Source organism: Camarhynchus parvulus, chromosome 26 (genome assembly GCF_901933205.1).
Source record: "Camarhynchus parvulus chromosome 26, STF_HiC, whole genome shotgun sequence".
Lineage (NCBI taxonomy): Eukaryota > Metazoa > Chordata > Aves > Passeriformes > Thraupidae > Camarhynchus > Camarhynchus parvulus.
In genome coordinates, this window is record NC_044596.1 from 5,282,641 (window position 1) to 5,302,816 (window position 20,176).

Consider the following 20,176-nt stretch of genomic DNA (forward strand, 5'->3'; position numbering starts at 1 on the left):
TGTGCCTGCGGGGACCTGTCCCTGGGAGGCACCACCCCTTTGCATCCATAGGGACTTCCCACCTTGAGAACAGGCAGAGAAACAGCCAGAGAAACCTGGAACTTGTGGAGATGGATGGCAAAGCCCAGTGCTTTGGAGAGGGTTACTAATGCTTGAACCTTCAGCTGCCATCTGGGTGCACTTCTTGCTGTTCAGAAGCCTTCTCATGCAGCCTTGGGCAGGTCCCTGCACCAGATGCCACCTCTTTCCACCAGCAGCCTGTGACCAGGATTGCTTGGATGCCACAGGGCTGGAAACCTCTCAGGGACCAATGGATCAGCTCCACAAAGGGCCCAGCTCCAGCTCCCAGCAGCCAGGAGCAGCAGCAGGAAGGCAAAGCATTCCTGCAGAGCTGGGATGGGAGTTGTAAGCAGGACCTGGGGCCTGCCCCAAACCCAGGGGACTCCCTCCTCCCCCTGCCCGTGCAAACACCAGATTAACAATTTATTTGACATGTTGCGGCTGGTTGGTTCTTCACCCGCTCCCCTGATCAGAGGGAATAAGTGTTGCAGTGTGCAATAATGTTCATTTCAGGTGAGGGTAAATATAGAAAGGAAAACCTGCTGAGAGCAAGCCATTTATTCCTGCCTTTGGAAGCCTCTGCTCATAAACAGTCAGTCATGCCCATTTGGAAAATCCCAGTGTGGTTTTCTTGGCCATCCTAGAAGAACATTTACTTTCCTGTAGGTTAAGAAGTCCGTTTTAAATAAAAAAAATAATGTCATCTCACTTCCAGCTGCCCTCGGGCGTTTAGGGCTTGTTGACACACTAAGGCCGCTCTGTTCTCATGCAAAAGTGGTCTGATGCAGGAATTAGGAAGGAGATCCTGCAGGGCTTCCCCAGCTGGTTAGGCTGTCAGTCCCTTGTTCTTTGGGCTCTCCTTGTTCCCTTTGGGATTTTATCAGATGTTTTAGCCATGTGTAGGGTTAAAACCCCCCAGCTTTTGGGGGTGTGGATGCAGGGAGGTGCTGGGGGTGTCCTGAGAGCCCCATGAGAGGGGGGACTGGGGCAGAGGGATGAGCTCATGCTGGACCAGAAAACCTCTGAGGGTTTTTGGGAGAGCGTGCCAAAGGCAACAAGACAGCGAGGGCTGCAGGAGCATCCCTCAAACAAGCCAGCAGCCATGGCCAGCCCATGGTGACCTGCTGCAGCACAGGAAGGACACCCCAAAGCAGTGCTGTAGGAGGAGGCTGAGGAAGGTGGGGAGCCCCTGGCGCAGCCAAGCTCTGCCTCTCTCCTCCATCCCAAAAGTGGCACCGGGGAGCTGTGCGGGAGAGCAAAGCGGCCGGTTTGGGTTGGATGCCTGCCCCCATCGGCTCCGCAGCCGGCACCAGCCAGCTCCCTCCTCTGGAGTATTCTGCACTCAATAAGGGTCTCTCCATGTTTTCTGACAGGCTCTGGGTTTGGCTTGGCTTTTGCCTTGGTTTCCAAAGGCAAGAGGCCATTAAGTCTCTTGGAAGAATGAATTAATTAGCAGATGCCTTTGGTCAGGTCAGTGCCCTGAGCAGTGCCCGTGCCTCTGCACCAGGTACAGGCTCTGAGAGGCTGCTCTCACCCTCGCATATTTCCAGAGCTCTACATGCATCATCTAACAAAAAAGAAAGGGAAAAAGCCTCCCCCGGAATGCAGTATTGACTTTAATGGTGGCATTTGTGTAAGCAACAAAATATTGATGCAGTTGGCTGGGGTCTGGCCGGGGCTTCTGGAAATAAACTGCTGCCTTGTTAAATTGTAGATGGAAATGCAAGTGGGAAAATGACTGACATCTTACACAAGGCGGGCAAATAAAACCGCTGCTTTACTACAGCGTGAAAAAACTCAGGAATTAATAGGTCTCCTTCTGCTCCAGGGTGTTGGATTTATCCCCAAGTAAGATCCATAAACTATTTTAAGGAGAGAAGTGCTACTTTTAAACATGTGTGTCTGGGTCCTGGAGTTCCCGTGGTGTCACAGTTAACCCCTGCCTTGTCATGGCTGTGGGCAGCAGAGCAGCCCCCCACAGCCCCCCCAGCCCACCACAGCCCCGTTCCTGCAGGCACCCATTCTTGCCAATGCACAGACACATCAACACCTGATAAATGATGAGGTTACTTTCAAAGGATGTTTTCCTACGATGTGTTCCCACAGCTTTTGTCAGAAATGTGTTCAGGCCTCGACCTGCACTCTAAGCTTGATTTTACCAGTGTGGGACATAAAATTTTAAAAACCCCACCTGCTCCAAAGCTGTGTCTGACTCAAAGCAGATGCATTGCTGAGTCCATCTGGGGTGTGACCCAGCACACCCCCAAAGACTCCTTTTGACTTCAGTAGCTGAAGACCTTTTATCATCTTCTATGGGAAATGTGATTAACAGAGCTGTAGAGAGTAATACATCACTTTCCTTTCTACCTAAAGCCCCTTCCTTCTCCACCCACATCCTGATGATCTCCCAGCTGACGTACATGTGCTCGTGGAAAAGTAGGATGAGATAAAAGCTGTGTTCCAGTGGCACAGGGTCCGACTCACCGGCAGTGTAATTATACACGCTCCAGTCCGATCTCCCAGTAATTATTCTGGAATAAAAGCCTGCCTATTTCTGTGAGACCTTATGTCACTTGGAAAGCTGTTATAAATTCAGCTGGAAAAAGGGACCCTTATTCTGGGATAAGTGTGGTTAGTGGTTAACTGGGAACGGGGCTATTCCTGGCGTTGCCATCGACCTTCCTGGTGACGCCGGGGTAAGTCACTTCACCTCAGCGTGTGTCACCTTCTCCTGCTGCAAACTGGGAATTACAACCAAGGGCTTTCGCAGGCAGCATTTTGGGAAGCCCCGTGACTCTGGAAAAAAGGTGTCACAGGGTGCCAGGCAGTCATTTAGTGGGACCTGGTGTTTTTTTACCCACCTTGGAGGCATCTGGATCGAACTGTAGGCTGGGGAAATGAGGGACGAGTGTTGGGGACCGGCTGAGCCGCGTGAGCCTGGGCTGTTGGCGTGTTACTGGGAATACTGTGTTTTCCTCACGGTTTTTAAAAATAGTCTATTCTGTTCCAAGTGTAGACCACAGCCCTCGCTGGGGCATTGAAATGTCTGGGCTGCTGTTTTCTCGAGCCAGCACCTTCCAGTGTTCAGGGTGGGGATGCAGTGCCAGCATCCATCCCCCCAGCTGCTGGGTCCAGCAGAGATGGGGGGGTCCTGCCCTGGACTGGCAGTGTTCTGGTTCTCATGGTCAGGAGGGAAAGGGAAATCTGGTTCACTCTTCTGCCTGCAGGCAGCATCCCTGCCTGGTTCAATAGCTGCTTCTGCAAGCCCTAAGGGCCTCGGGGACTTTTGCTTCTCAGCAGCTTCTTGTGCAGCCTCAGAAACTGCTTTTGGCTCAGCATCACACAAGCACACGCAGCTGAAGATGCGGCTCGTTCCTAGCACATGGCATTAAGTCCATGCTAGAGGTGGGGAGAATCCTCTCGGAGGCTTTTATCATTTGCACAGGCAGTGCAGGCTGGCTCACAGCCAGAATCCCTCTGCTTGCCAAAGCGGGTGCTGCCCACGGAGCAGCAGGACCAAGGTGCTGATGCCAAGAGGTGCAGGCAGAGCTGCCCTGGCGCGTTCCCACGGCCCCGTCCCTGCGCAAGAACCGGAGTGGGGCACACTGCCGCTGGAATTGGACTGGAGCCAAGGAGGCAGAGGGGAAAGAGCCTTTTACAGTCCATTAGTGCTCCCCAGAGCCGTTCAGCCCCTCTCGTCGTAAAAGTGGTGGAAGCCACAGAACCATTACGGCTGGTCTGCAGAAGATGCTGGTCTGCAGAAGATGCCAGCCCACCTCCCGGCTCCATATCCCTTCCCAGGGGCTTTGCCAAAGCCGCTGGCCCTCAGGGCAGTTGGGCTGCTGGAATTCCCTCTGGGAACAAGCTGGCAAAGGGCTGGTTCCCTGTCCATCCCGACCTACCCCCCGGCAAAATGTACATGGGAGGGTTCCAAGTGCAAATGTGTGTGTGCTAATGGGAACTGAATTGCCTCTTGCCCCGCAGCCTTGCAGCTTGAGGAAAACAAGGCAGGGGCTAGGAATGACCTCATATCGCCTCCCAGGGAATGTTTTGCCAGATGAAGGGGGGAGAGGCAGCATCAAGACAACACAATGTATGTATCTCTCTCCCTGTGTAAACATCTCTGTAGCTGCAGAAACCTCTTAAAACCCCGAATGAGAGGAGAACAGCTGCTTTGATCTGTGGATGTGGTTGTTGTTTTCTGAGTGCAGATCCATTCTTTTTTTAATTTTGCTTCAAATTAAAAAAATGCCTGTTGTGATCTTTTGCTTTTATTTCTTGGCGAGGGACCGGAGAGTGGTGCAGTAAATTTTCATGACTCCCCATGTAACCATTTCAGCATGGCTGACAATTCCTCGCCGGCTCTTCAGCGCCGCAGCACAATGGGCCGAATCTTCTGGCCCTACATGAAGCCAAAGCAAATGGATTTTGCCCAGAAGTGCACAACGGGGAGTGGAGGCAGCAGGGAGGAGAGTCCTGCCACCTCCTTCCCCACCACACACACACAAGGCTCGGGCTGGCAGGGCTGTCCCGATGCCTGTGAAGGGTTTTGGAGTCAGCTCCTGGGCACGGATCCATGCCAGCCCTGTGGGCCAAAGCGCGGGGCTGTCCTGCAGGTGATGTCAGTGTGACTCGTGGCACTCCCTCCAGACTCCCTGTGTGATGTCAGGAATCCCCATCTGCCCGACTTTCCCCCTGGGGGACAGCCCTGTGCTTGGAGGGGCACCAAAGCATGCACAGCCCTGGCACCACCGCTGGCCCTTTGGCCACTCGGCCGGGCAGCATCAATTGCTGGACTCAGCAACGCTTTGGGAAGATTACACAGCTTTTCTGGGAATTCCTGGACATCAGCAGTTCACTCCAACCCCACTGCTTCGCTGTGGTGCTTCATAACCCCATTGGAGGAGCAAGACATGGGGGTCAGCCCCTTGGCTCCTGTGGCATGACCCCCCCTCCCAGCAAGGCACTGGTTTAACTGGGAGTGCTTGGCCAGAGACCTGCCCCCACTGAGGCAGTCTGGGCACGAGTGAGGAGTTTGTTCATTTCCCCCGAGCTGTCACGTGGCTGCTCGGTGTTTTGGCGTTTTAATTACACACGGCCCTGTGTATTTAAGGCTGGTTTATGGGTGTTTATATTAATGCGTAAACCTGCAATTTAGAAGCTCAGTTATAAATCAACATTGCTGAAGGTCTTGTCCCTCGTGCCGTGAGATCGGTCTCCAGATTTAGAAGATAGGTTAGAAGGAAAAAAAGGAGGACTGTTTAGTTTTCCTCTGGTTATGATGATAAAGGATCACAGGATGGGGTGCGAGGTGTGGTGGCCGAGCACAGAGATCTGCCAGCGTAACCCAGAGCAGAGTTTCCATTTTAACTCTGCTCTTAGGAGTCTCTGCCATAAGGAACTTGTGTTTCTGCAGCAAATTCCAGCCCAGAAAGAAAAGCAGTGGCACAGCTGCTGATGTGATACTCACAGGAGGGTGGTGGCGCCCCACTGGTGATGTCTTCAGATCAGGATGTGGGCTGCAGTGCCCAGAGCCTCATCCCACTCGACACCTCAGGGGAGGAGCTCTTGTACCCAGGAGCTCCTGGCACAGACTGGAGCTGGCTTCCTCCAGCAGCAGTGCCCAGTGGGATGGCACATGCCCACTGGTGGGGCATGGTTCTCTCCCAACACAGCCTAAGGAACACATCTCCACATTCATATTTTTATGTACAACACTTTTTTACAGCTTTAAGAATCATTCATGCACCTTTGCCCCTGACCTGCTGCCGTGGAGCCTGGCTGTGCCGGGGATGGGTTTGGGTTTCTGGTGTGCTCCTGCAAACCCCCTCCCAAAGGGAAGATCCCTGTGCCATGAGGGCAGCCCAGGGAGGGGGTGAAGACCCAGGGACTCCTCAGCATCCTCCTGTCCAGCTGCAGTCCCTCCTCTCTGCCATGCGTGCTTTGGCTTAGCTGGACATTTCCCACTGCCTCCAGCCCCCTTTGTCATATCTTTAGGGATTATTAGGACAAAAGGGGGTTGGGGAGGGTGTAGGGGCAGCACAGTGGGCTGGGAGGGAGCCCATGGCCACAATCACCACTGGGGCTGTCAGACCCCTGTCCCTGGACAGGTGGAATCACTGCACACCTTCCTCCCCATCCTGCTCCTGCCTCCAGCCTTAATCTCCACTGCAGTTTCCTGGCTGGCAATGCCTCTCCTGGCTCAGGGAGCAGGAACACTCTGGAAGACAGAGGGTGCCAGCAGCTCCCAGCACCAGGATGGCCACGGGGTGGGACAGGGGTCCCCCTCCTCCCTGGGGTGCCCACAGCTCCAGGGGCCGGACTGTGAGAAGGTCCCTCAAGCAAACAAAAAAACCCTGAATAATTCAGAAAGGTCTTTTTCTTCCCCCTCCACCCTTATTTCCAGCCCTGCTCCCACCTCCCAAGGCAGCCAGCAGAGCTGCTCTCCGGCCCTGTTTCCCCCTGCCCAGCACCCCGAGACTCTCCAAAAGCCACCAAGCCCAGCCGGGTCGTGCCATCTGCAAACTCTCGGGTTTTTTAATGATATCTATTTTTTTCCCTTGTCCTTTTCTTTCCCACCCCTTGCCTTTTCCCATGCCATACGCCTCCCCCTGGCCCCCCTCCCCTTGCCACCACCCCAAGCCCTCGGCTGGCCGAGGGGCTGCGAGGTGCGGGGTGGGTCTGGGGGTTGCGGGGGGCTTTGCATTGATGCATTGATCGCCCATGGTCTCCGCCTGACCTCCCTGCTCCCAGGGAAGCAGTCTCCATGGCTACTGGCCCTTCTCCTTCAGCGCAGACTGTAAATTCCTGCAGGCAAAGCCCAGCCTTGGGGGTGCGAGGGGGGGAGCCGTGAAGGAGTAACCAAAGCCAAATAGAAAGAAAGAAAGAAAGGCTGGGAGAGAGAAAAAGGGCGTTGCTTGGATGGGGCTCTCCTTTCCACTCCCCTTTCCCAGGTCCCCAGCACCAGGGCAAGGCGCCTGCTTCCCCCCTCCAGCACTGCTGCTCCTGCTGCTGCTGCTGCTCTTGCAAAACTGGAATTGGCTGGGATTATTTAAGGGAAAAAAAAAGGAGGAGAAGGGATCAGAGCAGCCGCCAGAGAGAGGGCGATAGAGTCCACTTTCCTCCAACTGCCCTGGGTCTCCCTCCCTCGCTCTCTCCTCTTCAGCAACACCAAGAGCCCCAAACTGAACCCAGAGCAGCTTTTTCCATCAGTTCAGTTCCCTTCCCTCCCTCTGTCTCACACACGGCAAGGAGAGAGCCCCTTCCTCCCTTTGATTTTCCTTCGCATGCTCAGCCCCTTGTTTCCTTTAAAGCACTAGAAATCCCCCTTCTTGCCCCCGCTCCTCCCTGCAGACTGGGATTGCAATGGGAGCTTTGCAGATTGCTGGATTTTCCATCCTTTTCTTTCTCCTCCACTCTGGAAACACGCTGGCAAATAAAGCCAGTCAAGGTAAGAGAAAATCTTCCCTGCTCGAAGGTTTGCTGTTTGATGTGTGGATTGGGCAGCCGGGTCTCCTCGTTAGAGCTGGGGTTTAAGTGCAGGCTGGAGAAGGCAGCAGCAGTAACAACAAACAGTGGAGGGGATTTTAAATGTCGCTTGCAGATATTCTCGCCTACTGCCTTGGAGCTGGGGTTGGGTTTGTGAACTCTTTAATGAGTTGCGTTTCTTAGACTTTAGTTCTTTGGGTTTGGACTCTTTATCTCAAGGCAGGGGGTGCAGGGGCAGAAAATTAGGGTGGGCAAACAAGTCTGCATCCATCACAGGCAAAATGTGGCTGTTTGGAGAGGCTTGGGGGGCTCTGCTGGTTTTGTGTCTGTGAGATGGGGCAGCAGTGTGGGCGAGGAGGCTGCTCCGGGCTGGGCTGGAGGGCAGGGATGGCGGAGGCAGGAGGCTGCATCTGTGCTCGGGGACTTCACATCGGGCACGGGGGGAATCTCAGATGTTGGGCAGCAGGAAACTTCAGGTAGCTGAGCACAGCTAAGCCTGAAAATGAAGGGAGCTCTTTCCCTGTCTCGTGGAAAGAGAGGTATGTCCCATCCTTATCAACTTCGGGCTTTTCTGTTTCACAACTCCCGTACTGAGGCAGAGCCTCCCCTTCCCAGACGTACACACGGGGCTTTATGTATGGTCTATCTATACCTTCCCTTTTCTATAGCACCTCTATATTTAGCTCAGATTTTTTCTATAGACGCGTGCGGGAGTGCGCGGAGCACACACAGCCCTATACATGGTCCTGTTGGCCCCCTCAAAGGGGGTTTTCTCCTCCATTCACCACTATCTGGACAATCTGTCGGGGGTTTTCTCTTTTTCTTTCCACGGCATGCAAGGTTTCTGTGGCTGTGGCAGCTGCAGTGTTTGTGCGGACGGTGAGATTAAATAGCGTGTGAATGAAATCTCGGAGCGCAGGCTATAATGAAAGATCTCTTGTAGGAGGATTCCAGCCACGCGCATGGTCGCCCCAGCCCTGTCACTGACAAAGTTAGAAGGAATTTCAAGGCTATTGTCTTATCTGGCTCAAAGTGTTTCTAAAACAATAGGCGACTTCTCCGGAGGGCAGCCTGGGCAAGCAGGAGAGATTTTTCCAGGGCAAAGGTTTGGTGAGAAGGCGTCCAGCTTCACATAAAGCTTTATGATTTAGGCACAGAAAGGAATGCTTAGGTTTTTATCCCCCCTCAAATTATCTTGAGTGTATGCATTGCTTTCATTTCTTATCATAATATTTATTTATTAAGGCCTTTTGGTTTCCAGTTCCATTTAAGCCTGAGCCAGAATTGCATTAAAATAGCAAAGTGAAATTCCATCGTGCAGAGACTTGACAGATCCCTTCAGGGAAGGAGAGGGGTGGAGTGGGGGTGGAGAGAGGTGAGCTCAGTGCTGTGCCGGGGTTCATCGCCTGCCGTGCGCCTGGGACAGCGCTGGCTCCTCCCGGGGGTCCGGGGGGGCTGTGCTGGGGAAGTGACCCCTGAGGCTGCAGCTGGGGGTTCTGTGGGCTGGGCAGGGGGAGCTGTCTGCAGAGAGGCGAAGGTTGGTGTCTGTGGGGCTGCAAGGACTCTGGGCAAGGGTGGGCCTGGTGCTGGTGGTCCCTTTTGGATGAGGCTGAACTCATGGGCATCGTTAGGGCATCTCACTGATGGCGGGTACAATATGTGCCTTTCCTCAGAACCTGCTGTCTCCTGGCTTTTCTGACTGTCACTGAGCTCTTTGAACCCGCTCTGTGTGTCTGGGACATGTGTTAGCAGGATATTTCTCAAAAGCATCAGGTGTGTGTGGCAGGTGACACCCCAAGGATGGGGCACACATCACCCTGAAACCTTTGCCCTTTTGAGGGACAGCCACCCTTGCCAGGTGACTGTCACGGGCTGGGAAGGGCTCCTCTCCCATCTGTCTTTTCTTGATGGGATAACATTGTGTCATGGGTCAGGCTTGCTGGCTCATTTCTTGTACTGAAATACCCCAGAAAGTTTAGTCTGTGGGGAAGGAAGGATTTAGAGAGCTGGCTGCTGGGCCTGGAGGGTGTCTGCCAGTGGACCTGGCTGGCTGTGGAGTCAGCTTAGGGCTAGGGAAGCTTTCAAGAGGAGAACTGGCAACATAAATCTAAATAACCATAGGGAGGCTCCTGACACACATTCACATCTGTGATCCACAGGTCCCAGCTGCCCACGTGTTGCCGTGCCCAACACTCCTCTGGGTTTTGGATAGATAATGTCACCCCCAGTCCCAACCTCTTGTCTGTCAGTCCATCTCACAGCCTTCCAGACAGAAGAGTTTGTCCTGAGCTCCTGCTCTCAGTGGAGCAGTGCCCTTACCTGCTGTCTACCAGCATCCATGCCTCCCTGCCTGCTGGCAGGACAGAGGGACATGCTCCCAGGGACTGGCAGCTCTGTGCTCTCCTCGGGCAGTGCCAACCCCTCTGGCAGCATCCTCATCACTGGGAACACATCCCAGGATTTACCACTTTCCCCTACAGCTAATTGCACCTCCCCTCAGATGAGCTGTGGTGTGGGGCCAGGAGGGAGAGGCAGCACCTCCCTGGGAGATCCCAGCACCCCGTTTGCAGCCCCTGGCATTCCCACGAGCCCAGTTCAAGGTCCTGGGTGGGATGACAGCCTCAGCCCAGCCCACTGGGCACTGGATGCTTGATGGTTACCCCAGCCCTCCTGGCTGGTGCTGTGTGGCTGCCCAGGGCCACAGCCCCTGTCCCACGTGAGGGGCTGCTGTGCTGTGATGCACCTGCAAAACCTACACCACCAGGGATTATTTTTCTGTATTTTTTAAAGGAGTCTGAAAATTTTCCAATTGCAGCGTGGAGATGCTGTTTGATTCCCCTCCCATTGCAGCCAAACCTCCTCCCCCTTGGCCTCTGCCTTCCTACCTCTCCAGCATTCACAGTGTGTGACTGTTGTGCCTGTCCCCTCCACCCCGCTGAAATATGAAATGTAAAACTGTAAACATTTCACATACACAGTTCAAAGGAGATCTTTGACTGAGGACGTCTAACATGCCTGTACCGAGATTAAAAAAGGGGAGGGGGTGGGTAGGAAGGAGGGAAGAAGAGTTTTTTTGTAACTGCCAACTGGAGTATAAATATTCAGACACCTTGAGTCTTCCAGTGCCGATGGAGCTCTCTCCAAACTGCTCAGGAGTTTGGGGGTTTTTGTCTTTTATTTTTATATAGATTTTTTTTCCTGTGCAGACAGCCACACCAGAGTACTCAGTTTAGGAAAAATAGTATGCATGATTGACCTTAGCCTTCACTTTCAAAATTCTAAGTCCCTTGAGAGGCTTTAGGAGAAGGCTGGGATGGCAAATAAAGTTTGCTCTGTCTGGCAGCACTGGAGGATGCCTGGCTGTGTTTTGGAGAGGCTGTGTCCCTGCTGGAGATCTTGAGATTGTTGCTCCCGGAGTAAAAAACAAACACATTTCTTAAAGCAAGGCCGGGTCAGTCCAATAAGCCAAAGGAACAACAACAGCAGTGACAATTCCATGGGGAGATGAGCAGGCTGCTGGTGTGGAGCATCAAACCCTCTGTGGGGTTTGATGGAACTGGGTTGAAGTGACCAGGGTTGGCACAAGGAGGTGGGATGGAGGTGGAGGGAGCATTTCCTACCCAGGGAATGGCGGTGGAACTGGGATCCATCAGGATGACCTGGGCTGCTGCAGAGGATGGACAGCTCAGGACTCTGCCCGAGTGGGAGTGGGAAGCATAAGTGAGGGGGATAAAAAAGCCCTTTAACAGCTTTGGGGAAGCAAAACCCATGGTGAGGGTTATAGGGCAGGGTCTGGGCATTGGACAGTAGGGTCCCAGGCTGGGAATGGCCCCAGGTGCTCACTGGGACTTGTGGTTCCTCCTCCTTCTGTATCCATCATTGCACAGGGCCAAGTGTTGGGGCTGCACCTCCTGTGTCCCACCTGCTTTTGGGAAAGCTGGAAGGATGTGCAGGGCACGGGGCTGGTTTGGGGGTCTCCACTGCATGGTGAGATGCAGACATCCCCTCTGAGCCATCCTGAGCACAGGTACCTGCCCGGTGCCCACTGGCACCCCCATCCTGGCGGCAGGACATCACCCAGCACCTGAGCCAGGATCTCTGAGTGCAGATGACACTTCTTTAGCCAGTTTACAGAAAGCTGCCCTGCAGAGCATCCTCCTCCCCTCTCCTGGCCCAGATCCCTTCCCAGGGGCTGCCACTGCCCGTGGCCATGCCCTGAGCCACTCCTGCTGTGGTGCAGCACGAGTCACCCCTGCAAGCTCCCTGGATGAACAAATGATTAATAAACTGCACCACAGTGTCTGAGGTGGTTATTAATACCCTGGTAAAAGGAGCTACTGAAGTTATAAAGCTTTAATTTGGCATTAAGGCCGAGTGGAAACTCCACATGTCTGCCAACAGCTACACACACATCCCCATACAGACAGGCTGTTAATATATATGCCTATATAAAAACAAAGAATAAAATTAATTTGTAGAAAAAGCTGAAGCACTTGCAGGAGAGGGGAAAAAGGATAGTGGGTTTGTTTGTTTAGGATTTTTCAGGCCGGGTTTTGCTGTCCTGTCTCACCCCCCTCCTCAAATTTATTAGGACTTTTAGCCTAGGGCTAAAACCATCTTTTATTATTATTTTTTTTAAACAAAATAAGGAAGTGAGGAAAGAGCCTCAATCCAGGCTCTAAAAATATACGAGCTGTTGCTTTATCCCCCTGCTCGCTGCAGGGCACCGAGGGCTCTGCCACCGCCTCCCCTGGGTCAGAGCCCCTCGGGGGTCCCGGGGAGGTGGCGGTCCCCCCGCTTTTGGCACGCTCGAAATGGCAGTGGCGTTGAAACCGTCTGCCTCCGCTGCCTTTGAAATGGAGAATAAAGCTGCAGCTGGAGCGGAACGGGGCCCAACAGCCAGCGCTGGAAAATCCCACCCACAACGGAATAAAAAACACGGCCCGAGGCGCGGGGCGAGCGCCGCAACCTCCTGCCCTTCCCGCAGCCCCCGGCGCCGGCCGTGCCAGGGATGCTGCTGCCCTGCGAGGAGCCCTGCTCGGCCCCAGCGAGACGGGGCTGCGGTCCCCAGCCACACTCAGCATCTTCATCCCAAGCAAATTCCCGGCCGGGTGCAGAATTCCCCACGCTGGGTGTTTGGGGCATGATGTGCCCATCTGTACTGCCTGGTTTGGGCTCATTTCAGGCAGTTTAGGGTGAAAAACAGCGGGTTTTGTGGAAGGGAGAAGTGGAGGGGGTGTAGGGGTACAGGTTTGGCAAACCCTCCAAAAAACCCACCTGGATTTGGGACCTTGAATGGAGCAGCTCCTCTGGAGTAGGGGGACAAGCAGGGCACACCCCAGCGAGGAACTGCTGAGAGCAAATAGGGACAGGAGCATCAGTAAGGATTTTTTATTTAAATTTTTTTTTTAAATCTTCACTTGTCTTAGAGATGGGCCCTCTCACGTGGTGGCAGCAGCTCAGAGCACCTGCAGTGAGGCCACAGGCAGCTTCTTGGATGGAGAAAATTCTCCTGCAGGAAAAACGGGCTGGTCTGAGAGAAAACCTTCCCTTTCATGGGAAAATGCTGCTTGTGTTGACAAAAATGCTAAAAACTGAGTTTTTCAGAGGGTTTTACTTTAATTCACTCCATCATTTCTGAAGGATATTGAGGAGCCAAAATTTCAGCATTCTAAAATTGGGATCTTTGCCAATCCTGGGACAGCTCCTGGAGTGCCCAGGAGGGTATTTATTCACTCTTCCCACAAACACACTTTTTTGGTGTTTTCTTTTTTTTCTTTCTTTTTTTTTAGAATGCTGTAACCTCTCAGAATGACTCTAGCTTTGGAAAAATTACAGTGGAAAACTGATAATGTTTTCTTTTGTACTTTTGCTACAGTGTAATCTTTCCAAAGTTAGACAACTTTTGAAGTTACAGAATAAGAAAAAGGATAGAAAAAAAAAAGGATGCTCTACATGTGTGAGTGGGAGAGGGCCAGAGGTGCATTCAGTGCCTCATGCCTGTTGTTCGTGGTCTTGAGAGTGCAGAAGGAAAAATAAATAGGAAATAAAATTCCCCCAAAAGTGAGATTCCTGGCAAAAGGCTGGGAAAGTTTCAATGATGTGATTTATGCCTGGTGGATGCGTCATGTTCTGAGCGTTTTTAGGGGAAGGAGAGGGGTTTGATGGATAGTCTGAACTGTTTGGGTGCTGGTTCCCACCTGTGTGCCAGGGTGGGTGCCCGGGGTGCCAGAGCTGACAACTCTCACCCTGGCACCATGACTTGAAGCATCACAAGGTGATTTATCACTTTGGGGGAGCACCTGAAGGGAAGCTCCCAACCATGCAGGGCCAGGACCAGGATCTGCAGATTCAGAAGATTCAGCAGACCTTTGGATCAGCATCAGCTTTGCTGCTGCTGAGCTCCCATGCCCACATCACCCTGCTCCAGTGCCACAACCTCCCAACACCCCTCTGGGAGCCCAGTGAGGGATGCAGGAGCCTCAGGTGAAGTCACTGGGGTGCTGAACAGCTCCCCAAAGGGACAAGTGGCCCTTGGGTGCCCTGGCACAGGCAGGGATTGATGCTGGGTGCTGGCACCGTGACACCATGACCAGTGCCATGGCTGCTGTAGGCGCCAGCCAGGAGCAGGGCTCTGGTCCCTGTGCAATCCCTGCATCGTCCCCACCGTGGTGGGTCAGCCTCCAGCCGGTGATTAATGGCCCAAGGGAGGCCGTGGTGGCCGCGGGCCATGGCTAATGTCAAATAACAAATATGAATGCGGGCTGTAAATATTTATACAATGCGCAGGCACGTGCCGCCTCCCCGATGCGGAGACAAAGCTCCCCCCGGCCGGCCGGGTGAGTCACATCTCCCGGCACAGCCGCCGGGGTGGCCGGCACCGGGCTCGGGCTGCCGCTCCCGCGGGGCTGCGGCGCTGCCCGCCCGCCCTCCCGCCGCCTGCAGCGGTGGTTTGGGTCTCTGGGGAGCTCCTGGAGAACTTCTGTTCTTGGGGCTGCTGATAAGCAGTCCTTTAAAGGCAGGTCAGAGCTTTGAAGCCTCTCGCTACTCCTGGTGGGGGGACAGGGAAGCTGGAGGGACTCTCAGGTTCCCTTTCCCCAGTGAGAAGCTTCCTAGAGGTGGAGGCAGATCCCTCCAGGAGCAGGGTTGATGCTCCCCACGTGGAGCTGGAGCCTGAGCTGCTCTGGGAGCCCTGCCCATACCTGCAGGGCTGTGGGTGATGCTCAGCCCCACCTGCCCCTCAGCAGCCTGATCTGCAGGCACTGGCAGTCATGGATGGGATGTGCCTGCTCCAGGGCACCACATCTCCCTGACTGGCAGGGCAGTGAGAGCCAGCTGAACGGCCTTTTGCTCACAAACCTCCACTCCATGTCCTTGAGGCTTCTCCATTTCCCAAATACCATTAAAACCTCCACTCCCACGGCCTCCTGTCACAGCAAACCCTTGGGCATTGCTGCTTGAGGCCATTGCCAGCCCATGGAGCTCTGGATGTGATGTCCTGGGTACCACAGCACTGCATCCCAGAGAGGAGGATTGAGGGGCAAAGGGGAATGGGGACCATGCAAATTTTATCCATGTCCCCATGGAGGCCTTGATGTTTTTCCCAGTTCTCCCTCCTGCTTCTCACTCCTGGCTCCCAGGTTTATTTAGTGTGGTCCCTGCTAATTCGTGCACATTCCTTAGCGCCTAAGAGTAGAAAGTGATGACAATTATTTGGGTGCCTGGTCGGCTCAGGAAACAGCTAATTGGAGACAGAGACTTTTACCTCTGCCTGGGCTGGCTCCAGCCTGGACTGGGAGTGCTGGAGCAGCATTTCCTATCATCAGACACATGAAAGGGCCAGGGAGTCTCAGGGTGACGTGTCCAAGAGGGGACACAGGTTGTGCTGTTTGGGAGTGGACCCAGTGATTCATCATGTCCAGAACCCATCATCAGGGCTGGTTGGGGAGCCAGAGGCTACTGGGATCCATCCCCTGGGGTGGTGGCTCCTATGGGGACATGGGTGGAGGTCCTGGGCTCTCCTCTTTGCTCCCTCACCTGTCCTCTTGCAGATGTTGACGAGTGTGTGGAGGGCACTGACAACTGCCACATCGATGCCATCTGCCAGAACACCCCCAAGTCCTACAAGTGCATCTGCAAGTCCGGCTACACCGGGGATGGGAAGCACTGCAAAGGTAGGGACACACCACTGGCAGAGCCAGAGTCCTGCTGAGTGACAGCCCCAGCAGGCCAGAGGCCAGCAGTGGCTCATCAACCCATGCAAAAAAGCCACTTGTTCACCCTGGCCCATTACAAACCTTTTATTCCCCTTTTCTGCCCCAAACTCCTGGCCTGTTGACAGTGCATGGGGACAGAGAGGACTCTGAGTGTCCTTGCTGGTGATGCTGGCAGACATTGTCCTGATATGGTTGGGGCTGCCCATGAAAGGTCACATGGGGCTTGTTTTAAACAAAGTTGGGCTTATTTTCCTGCAGGATTTCTAACCCTGAGGCTGCAGGGTTAAACTTAAGACATAGAGATATAGATGGTGTAGAAATCAATTTAGATGTAGATATAGGTGTAAATCTATATATTGATATAAGTGTAGGCATATATCTATATATAGAAACAAGTGAGTGGGGAATGGAAAGAAAATGGGGTCCTTGGGGCAGCAGCAGCAGGAAAGCAGGATTGGGGCAGGGGAAAAATTCCCAGCTGGGAGCAGGTTCAGGGTCAGGATGGGCCGAGCACAAATAGCAGAGGGATTAAAGCGCTCCAGGCACTGCAGGGCTTTGCCATGGAGACAGGCTGCTCTGGCAGCACCCTGGGAAATCCCAGGAGGTTCCCAGCACTCTGCACCAGGCTAAAGCTGTGAGAACTGGGCGACCTGGGGCTCCAGCATCCACACTGGGGAGAATGGGGATGATTTTGTAGACTCTGGAGCAATGCTGCAGGTGATAATAGAGCTGAGGACCTGCTGGAATAGGCAGAGAGAGCAGAACACCCCGGGGCGCATTACCAGCTGGGTGGCAAAGATGCTGGAGATGGGGAGCAGCACCCATGGTGGGCAGCAGCTGGGGCAGCCCTGCAGCTCTCCCACCCTTCTCCCCTGCAGACGTTGACGAGTGTGAGCGGGAGGACAACGCTGGCTGCGTGCACGAGTGCGTCAACATCCCCGGCAACTACCGCTGCACCTGCTACGACGGCTTCCGCCTGGCACACGACGGCCACAACTGCCTGGGTGAGGGATGGCGGTGCCCTGCAGCTCCTCAGCTGCTCCAGCACCTTGGGATTGACCTGCTGGCTTTCCTTGCTGGGCACTTCCAGCACCCTCAGATGTGCTGTAGAGCCATGGAACCGTGGTGGCACTGCCAAGGCACACAGGCATGTCCTGTGCTGGGGACAGGATTGCTTCCCATTACATTGGGGTGATGCCAAGGGAGGATGCTCCATGCTGGGAGAAAAACTCACTCTGTGGGTCTATCTGGGAGAGCTGGGTTTGGGGATGCTGGGGTGAGGCACAGGCTCCCCGCAGCCTCATCCTGCTGTGGCAAGCGGCCGGGCCAGCAGCTCAGCGCCGCTGCCGAGGGCAGGACCAGCTCACCCGGGCCCTGCCGCTCGCTCCGCTCGTGCTCGAGGTCAGCCCTGCACCTGCCAAAATAGATGAGTTAATAGCAAATATGGTGGGGATGGGAACCAGCGAAGGGACTGGATAAATAATCCCCGGGCCAAGACAAACCCGGCATCTGCCTACGGAGCGGCCGTGCATCCTCCCCGCTACTTCCCACCGCCCCAAGCTCCATCCGGCCGCGGCGGAGCCAAAGCTCCCGTCAGAGCCCCGGGACCCATCGAGCTGCCCGCGCCCGTCGCCCGCTTCCTCCCGCGGCATCCGCGGTGGGAACTCCGGGGCATGGGGCACCGCCTCCCCTCTGCCTGCAGCTCATGCTATTTTCCAATTAGTGTCTGCAGAGGGGTCATTAATGAGCTCATCACTGGGAGGAGGAGGAGGGGGAAGGGATTATGGACACATACGCTTTGCATTAAGCACCATCACCGGGATCTTTGCAGCCTCCTCGGGGAGGGGGGAGATTTACACAGCTGGGAGGAGGCGCGGGCGGGCGGGCGGCTGGCTCTGCCTTCCTCTCCCGGGGGAGGATGAGCCCGAGAAGAAGAAAGGAAAGCTGGACGTCATGTGTTTACAGAGTTGGGTGGGAGGGGATGGAGATGGCTGGGGAGCAGCCGGCCAAGCGGGGATCTGGGGGGAGCATGCTGGCTCCCACCTTGAGCCCTTCCTTAGCTCATCCCAGCATCTCATCTCTGATCCCAACCAGCTTTGCCCAACCTGCCTGCATCCCCTTTTAGTCAAAAGAAAGAGAGGCAGAGCAAAGCAATGTGTTGTGCCCAGGCACTGCCAGTGCCATGGGCAGGAGCTGAGCTGGAGAGGGGTCAGGGTATGTGCCCACCAGAGTCCACCGGCCCCTCCATTGCCCATCCTGGGCGACCTTTTGAACCAGGACAGGAATTCAAGCCCCTGTCCTGACACAGGCCCTGCTGGCTTCTGCCCATCTCTGTTGCCTTTAATAAAACAGGTATTAGGGAAGTGGAGTCTCATTTCAGCCATCGGGTTTGAACGGCTGCCTCCTCATTTTTGAGCAGAGCTGGAAGGAGAAGTTGCAAGACATTAAGCCCTTGTTCTAAGCAGGAGGATTTGAGGAGGGTTATTGGCATCTGCAGGACATAGCTTGGCTGGGATGAACATTGGAGGAAGCCATGAGCTTCCTGCCATGGCAGAGGATGTCCCTTTATGCCTGGCTGCAGCCCAGGTGTCAGCCCTCACTGCCCTGTGGGTGAGGGGGTGTTTTCAACACCTCCTTTCCAAGACAGCAACTTTGTGGGGTGCTCCTGGGCTCCGCTGGCTGGCCCCTTCCAGCTAGAGCTGCAGCCCTGCTTTGGTAATTCTGAGCAAACCCTCGGGGCTTGCCAGGGGCTGGGGCACAGTGCAAGGCACCCACACTGCTCGGGCATCCATCTGTCCATCTGTTTTGCCCAAAGCAAGGGCTTTGGGTGTGCTGTGCTGTCTGGGGAGGGGGCTGGTGCTGGCAGCCCCCGGCGCGTGCCGCAGCTCAGCCGCTCTCCCGGCGGTTCCGGTGGGCTCAGTTTTCCCCTCAGCCGTGGCTCTGCAACGCTCGAGTTCACAGGAGGTTTTCTTTGGCACGGGGCCCTCACTCCCAGCCTGACACCATCACCCAGCCCCGCAGGCAGAGGGGCAAGGGGTGGCCACGGCCCAGATTTGTCTTCGCCAAGCCTGGCATTTTGGTGTTCTGGCACCTCAGGGCTCTGGTGAGTTCAGCTTGCACCACTGTCCCCAGAAAGCCTCTAGAGAGAGCCACGGGCAGTTACTCTTCATTAAATGCAGGTTTTGCAGGGCTGAAGCAGCAGCAGCCTGGGGCGAGGGCATTGCTGCTGCCACGGGTCCACATCCCAGCCCTTGGCTTGTTAAACCAAAACAGGTGTGAGGGCAGAGCAGGGGATGTGAGTCTCCTTACAAGTAATTATCCCTGCTCTGGGCTAAGGTTTCCCAGCTCCTCCTAATGAAGTGCAGGCATCCCCAGCTGGCAACAGGCTCTGAGGGGCTGGGAGCAGGGGCTGGCTGCAGCCAGCATCCTGGATGAGCATCCTGGGTGCTTTGGGTTTTCTGGGACAAGGAAAACCCCTTTCTCTGTGGTCTGGTGTTCACTTCTGTAAAATGAGGCCATTGGTCAGGGAAGCTGTATGATCCCTGCACCCACTCCTGCTGTGCTTTGCCCGTCCAGCTGGGGGGAAGCAGGAACTGCCCAGCAGATCTGTGCCACCCAGTGCCCATGCCCTTGGTGTGCCAAGGAGCTGTGCTCACCCCCTGCCACCTTCCCTCCGCAGACCTGGACGAGTGCTCGGAGGGCAACGGCGGCTGCCAGCAGACCTGTGTCAACATGATGGGCAGCTACGAGTGCTTCTGCAGGGAGGGCTTCTTCCTCAGTGACAACCAGCATACCTGCATCCAGCGCCCTGAAGGTCAGTGCTCAGCCCTTCCACACCCTGGGCCACCCTCCATCCCTTTATCAGGCAGGTCTGTCCTCTGTCACCTCTGGCCTCTCCTGCCTGGGTTTAGGTGCTGCTGCTGCTGGGCTCTTGGTGTGGCAGATTTGAAAGTGAATCTATGGCAGGCGTGTTGGGAGAGGTGATAAATATCCTGCAGCAAAACCCTCACAGGTCCCTTGTCCAGGCACAGCAATACTGAGCTGGGGACATTATTCCCATGCCCAGGGGAATTTATTGATAAATAGAAGGACCTGGAAATCCTCACAACACCTTGAGACACATCTTCCCCTGCCAGGTCTTGCACAGCACCAAGCCCTTCCTCTCAGTATCAACTCTAAATTGTTGCCGTCTGGAGCAACCTCTTAGCCAAAATAGGAGGAAATGAGAGATTTTTGCGTCTCTGCTGATTTTTATCTCTGCTGCTTGGCAAAGCCAGCTGAGTGTTTTTGCTTTCCTCCTTCCCCCTTCCCAGCTGTGTTGGTCACTCCAGCTCCCCAGGAATCTCACGCTGCCCAGGACAGCTGAGCAGCTGCAGTGGCATCTCCTGTGTCCCCATCCCTTGTGTGTGCAG

At 54.7% G+C, this 20,176-nt stretch overlaps 1 protein-coding gene across 2 annotated transcripts in view; it reads left to right on the forward strand.

Annotated features, from left to right (window-relative positions):
- Positions 1-7,016: 7,016 nt before the first annotated feature.
- Positions 7,017-20,176, forward strand: part of SCUBE3 (signal peptide, CUB domain and EGF like domain containing 3) — a 31,573-nt gene continuing 18,413 nt past the window's right edge. For both annotated transcript variants that reach the window (XM_030965573.1, XM_030965574.1), the window contains exons 1-4: positions 7,017-7,510; positions 15,600-15,722; positions 16,643-16,768; positions 19,444-19,578. In XM_030965573.1, coding sequence (XP_030821433.1) covers positions 7,426-7,510; positions 15,600-15,722; positions 16,643-16,768; positions 19,444-19,578 — 469 coding nt within the window. In that variant the 5' untranslated portion in view covers positions 7,017-7,425. The remainder of the gene's footprint in view (positions 7,511-15,599; positions 15,723-16,642; positions 16,769-19,443; positions 19,579-20,176) is intronic.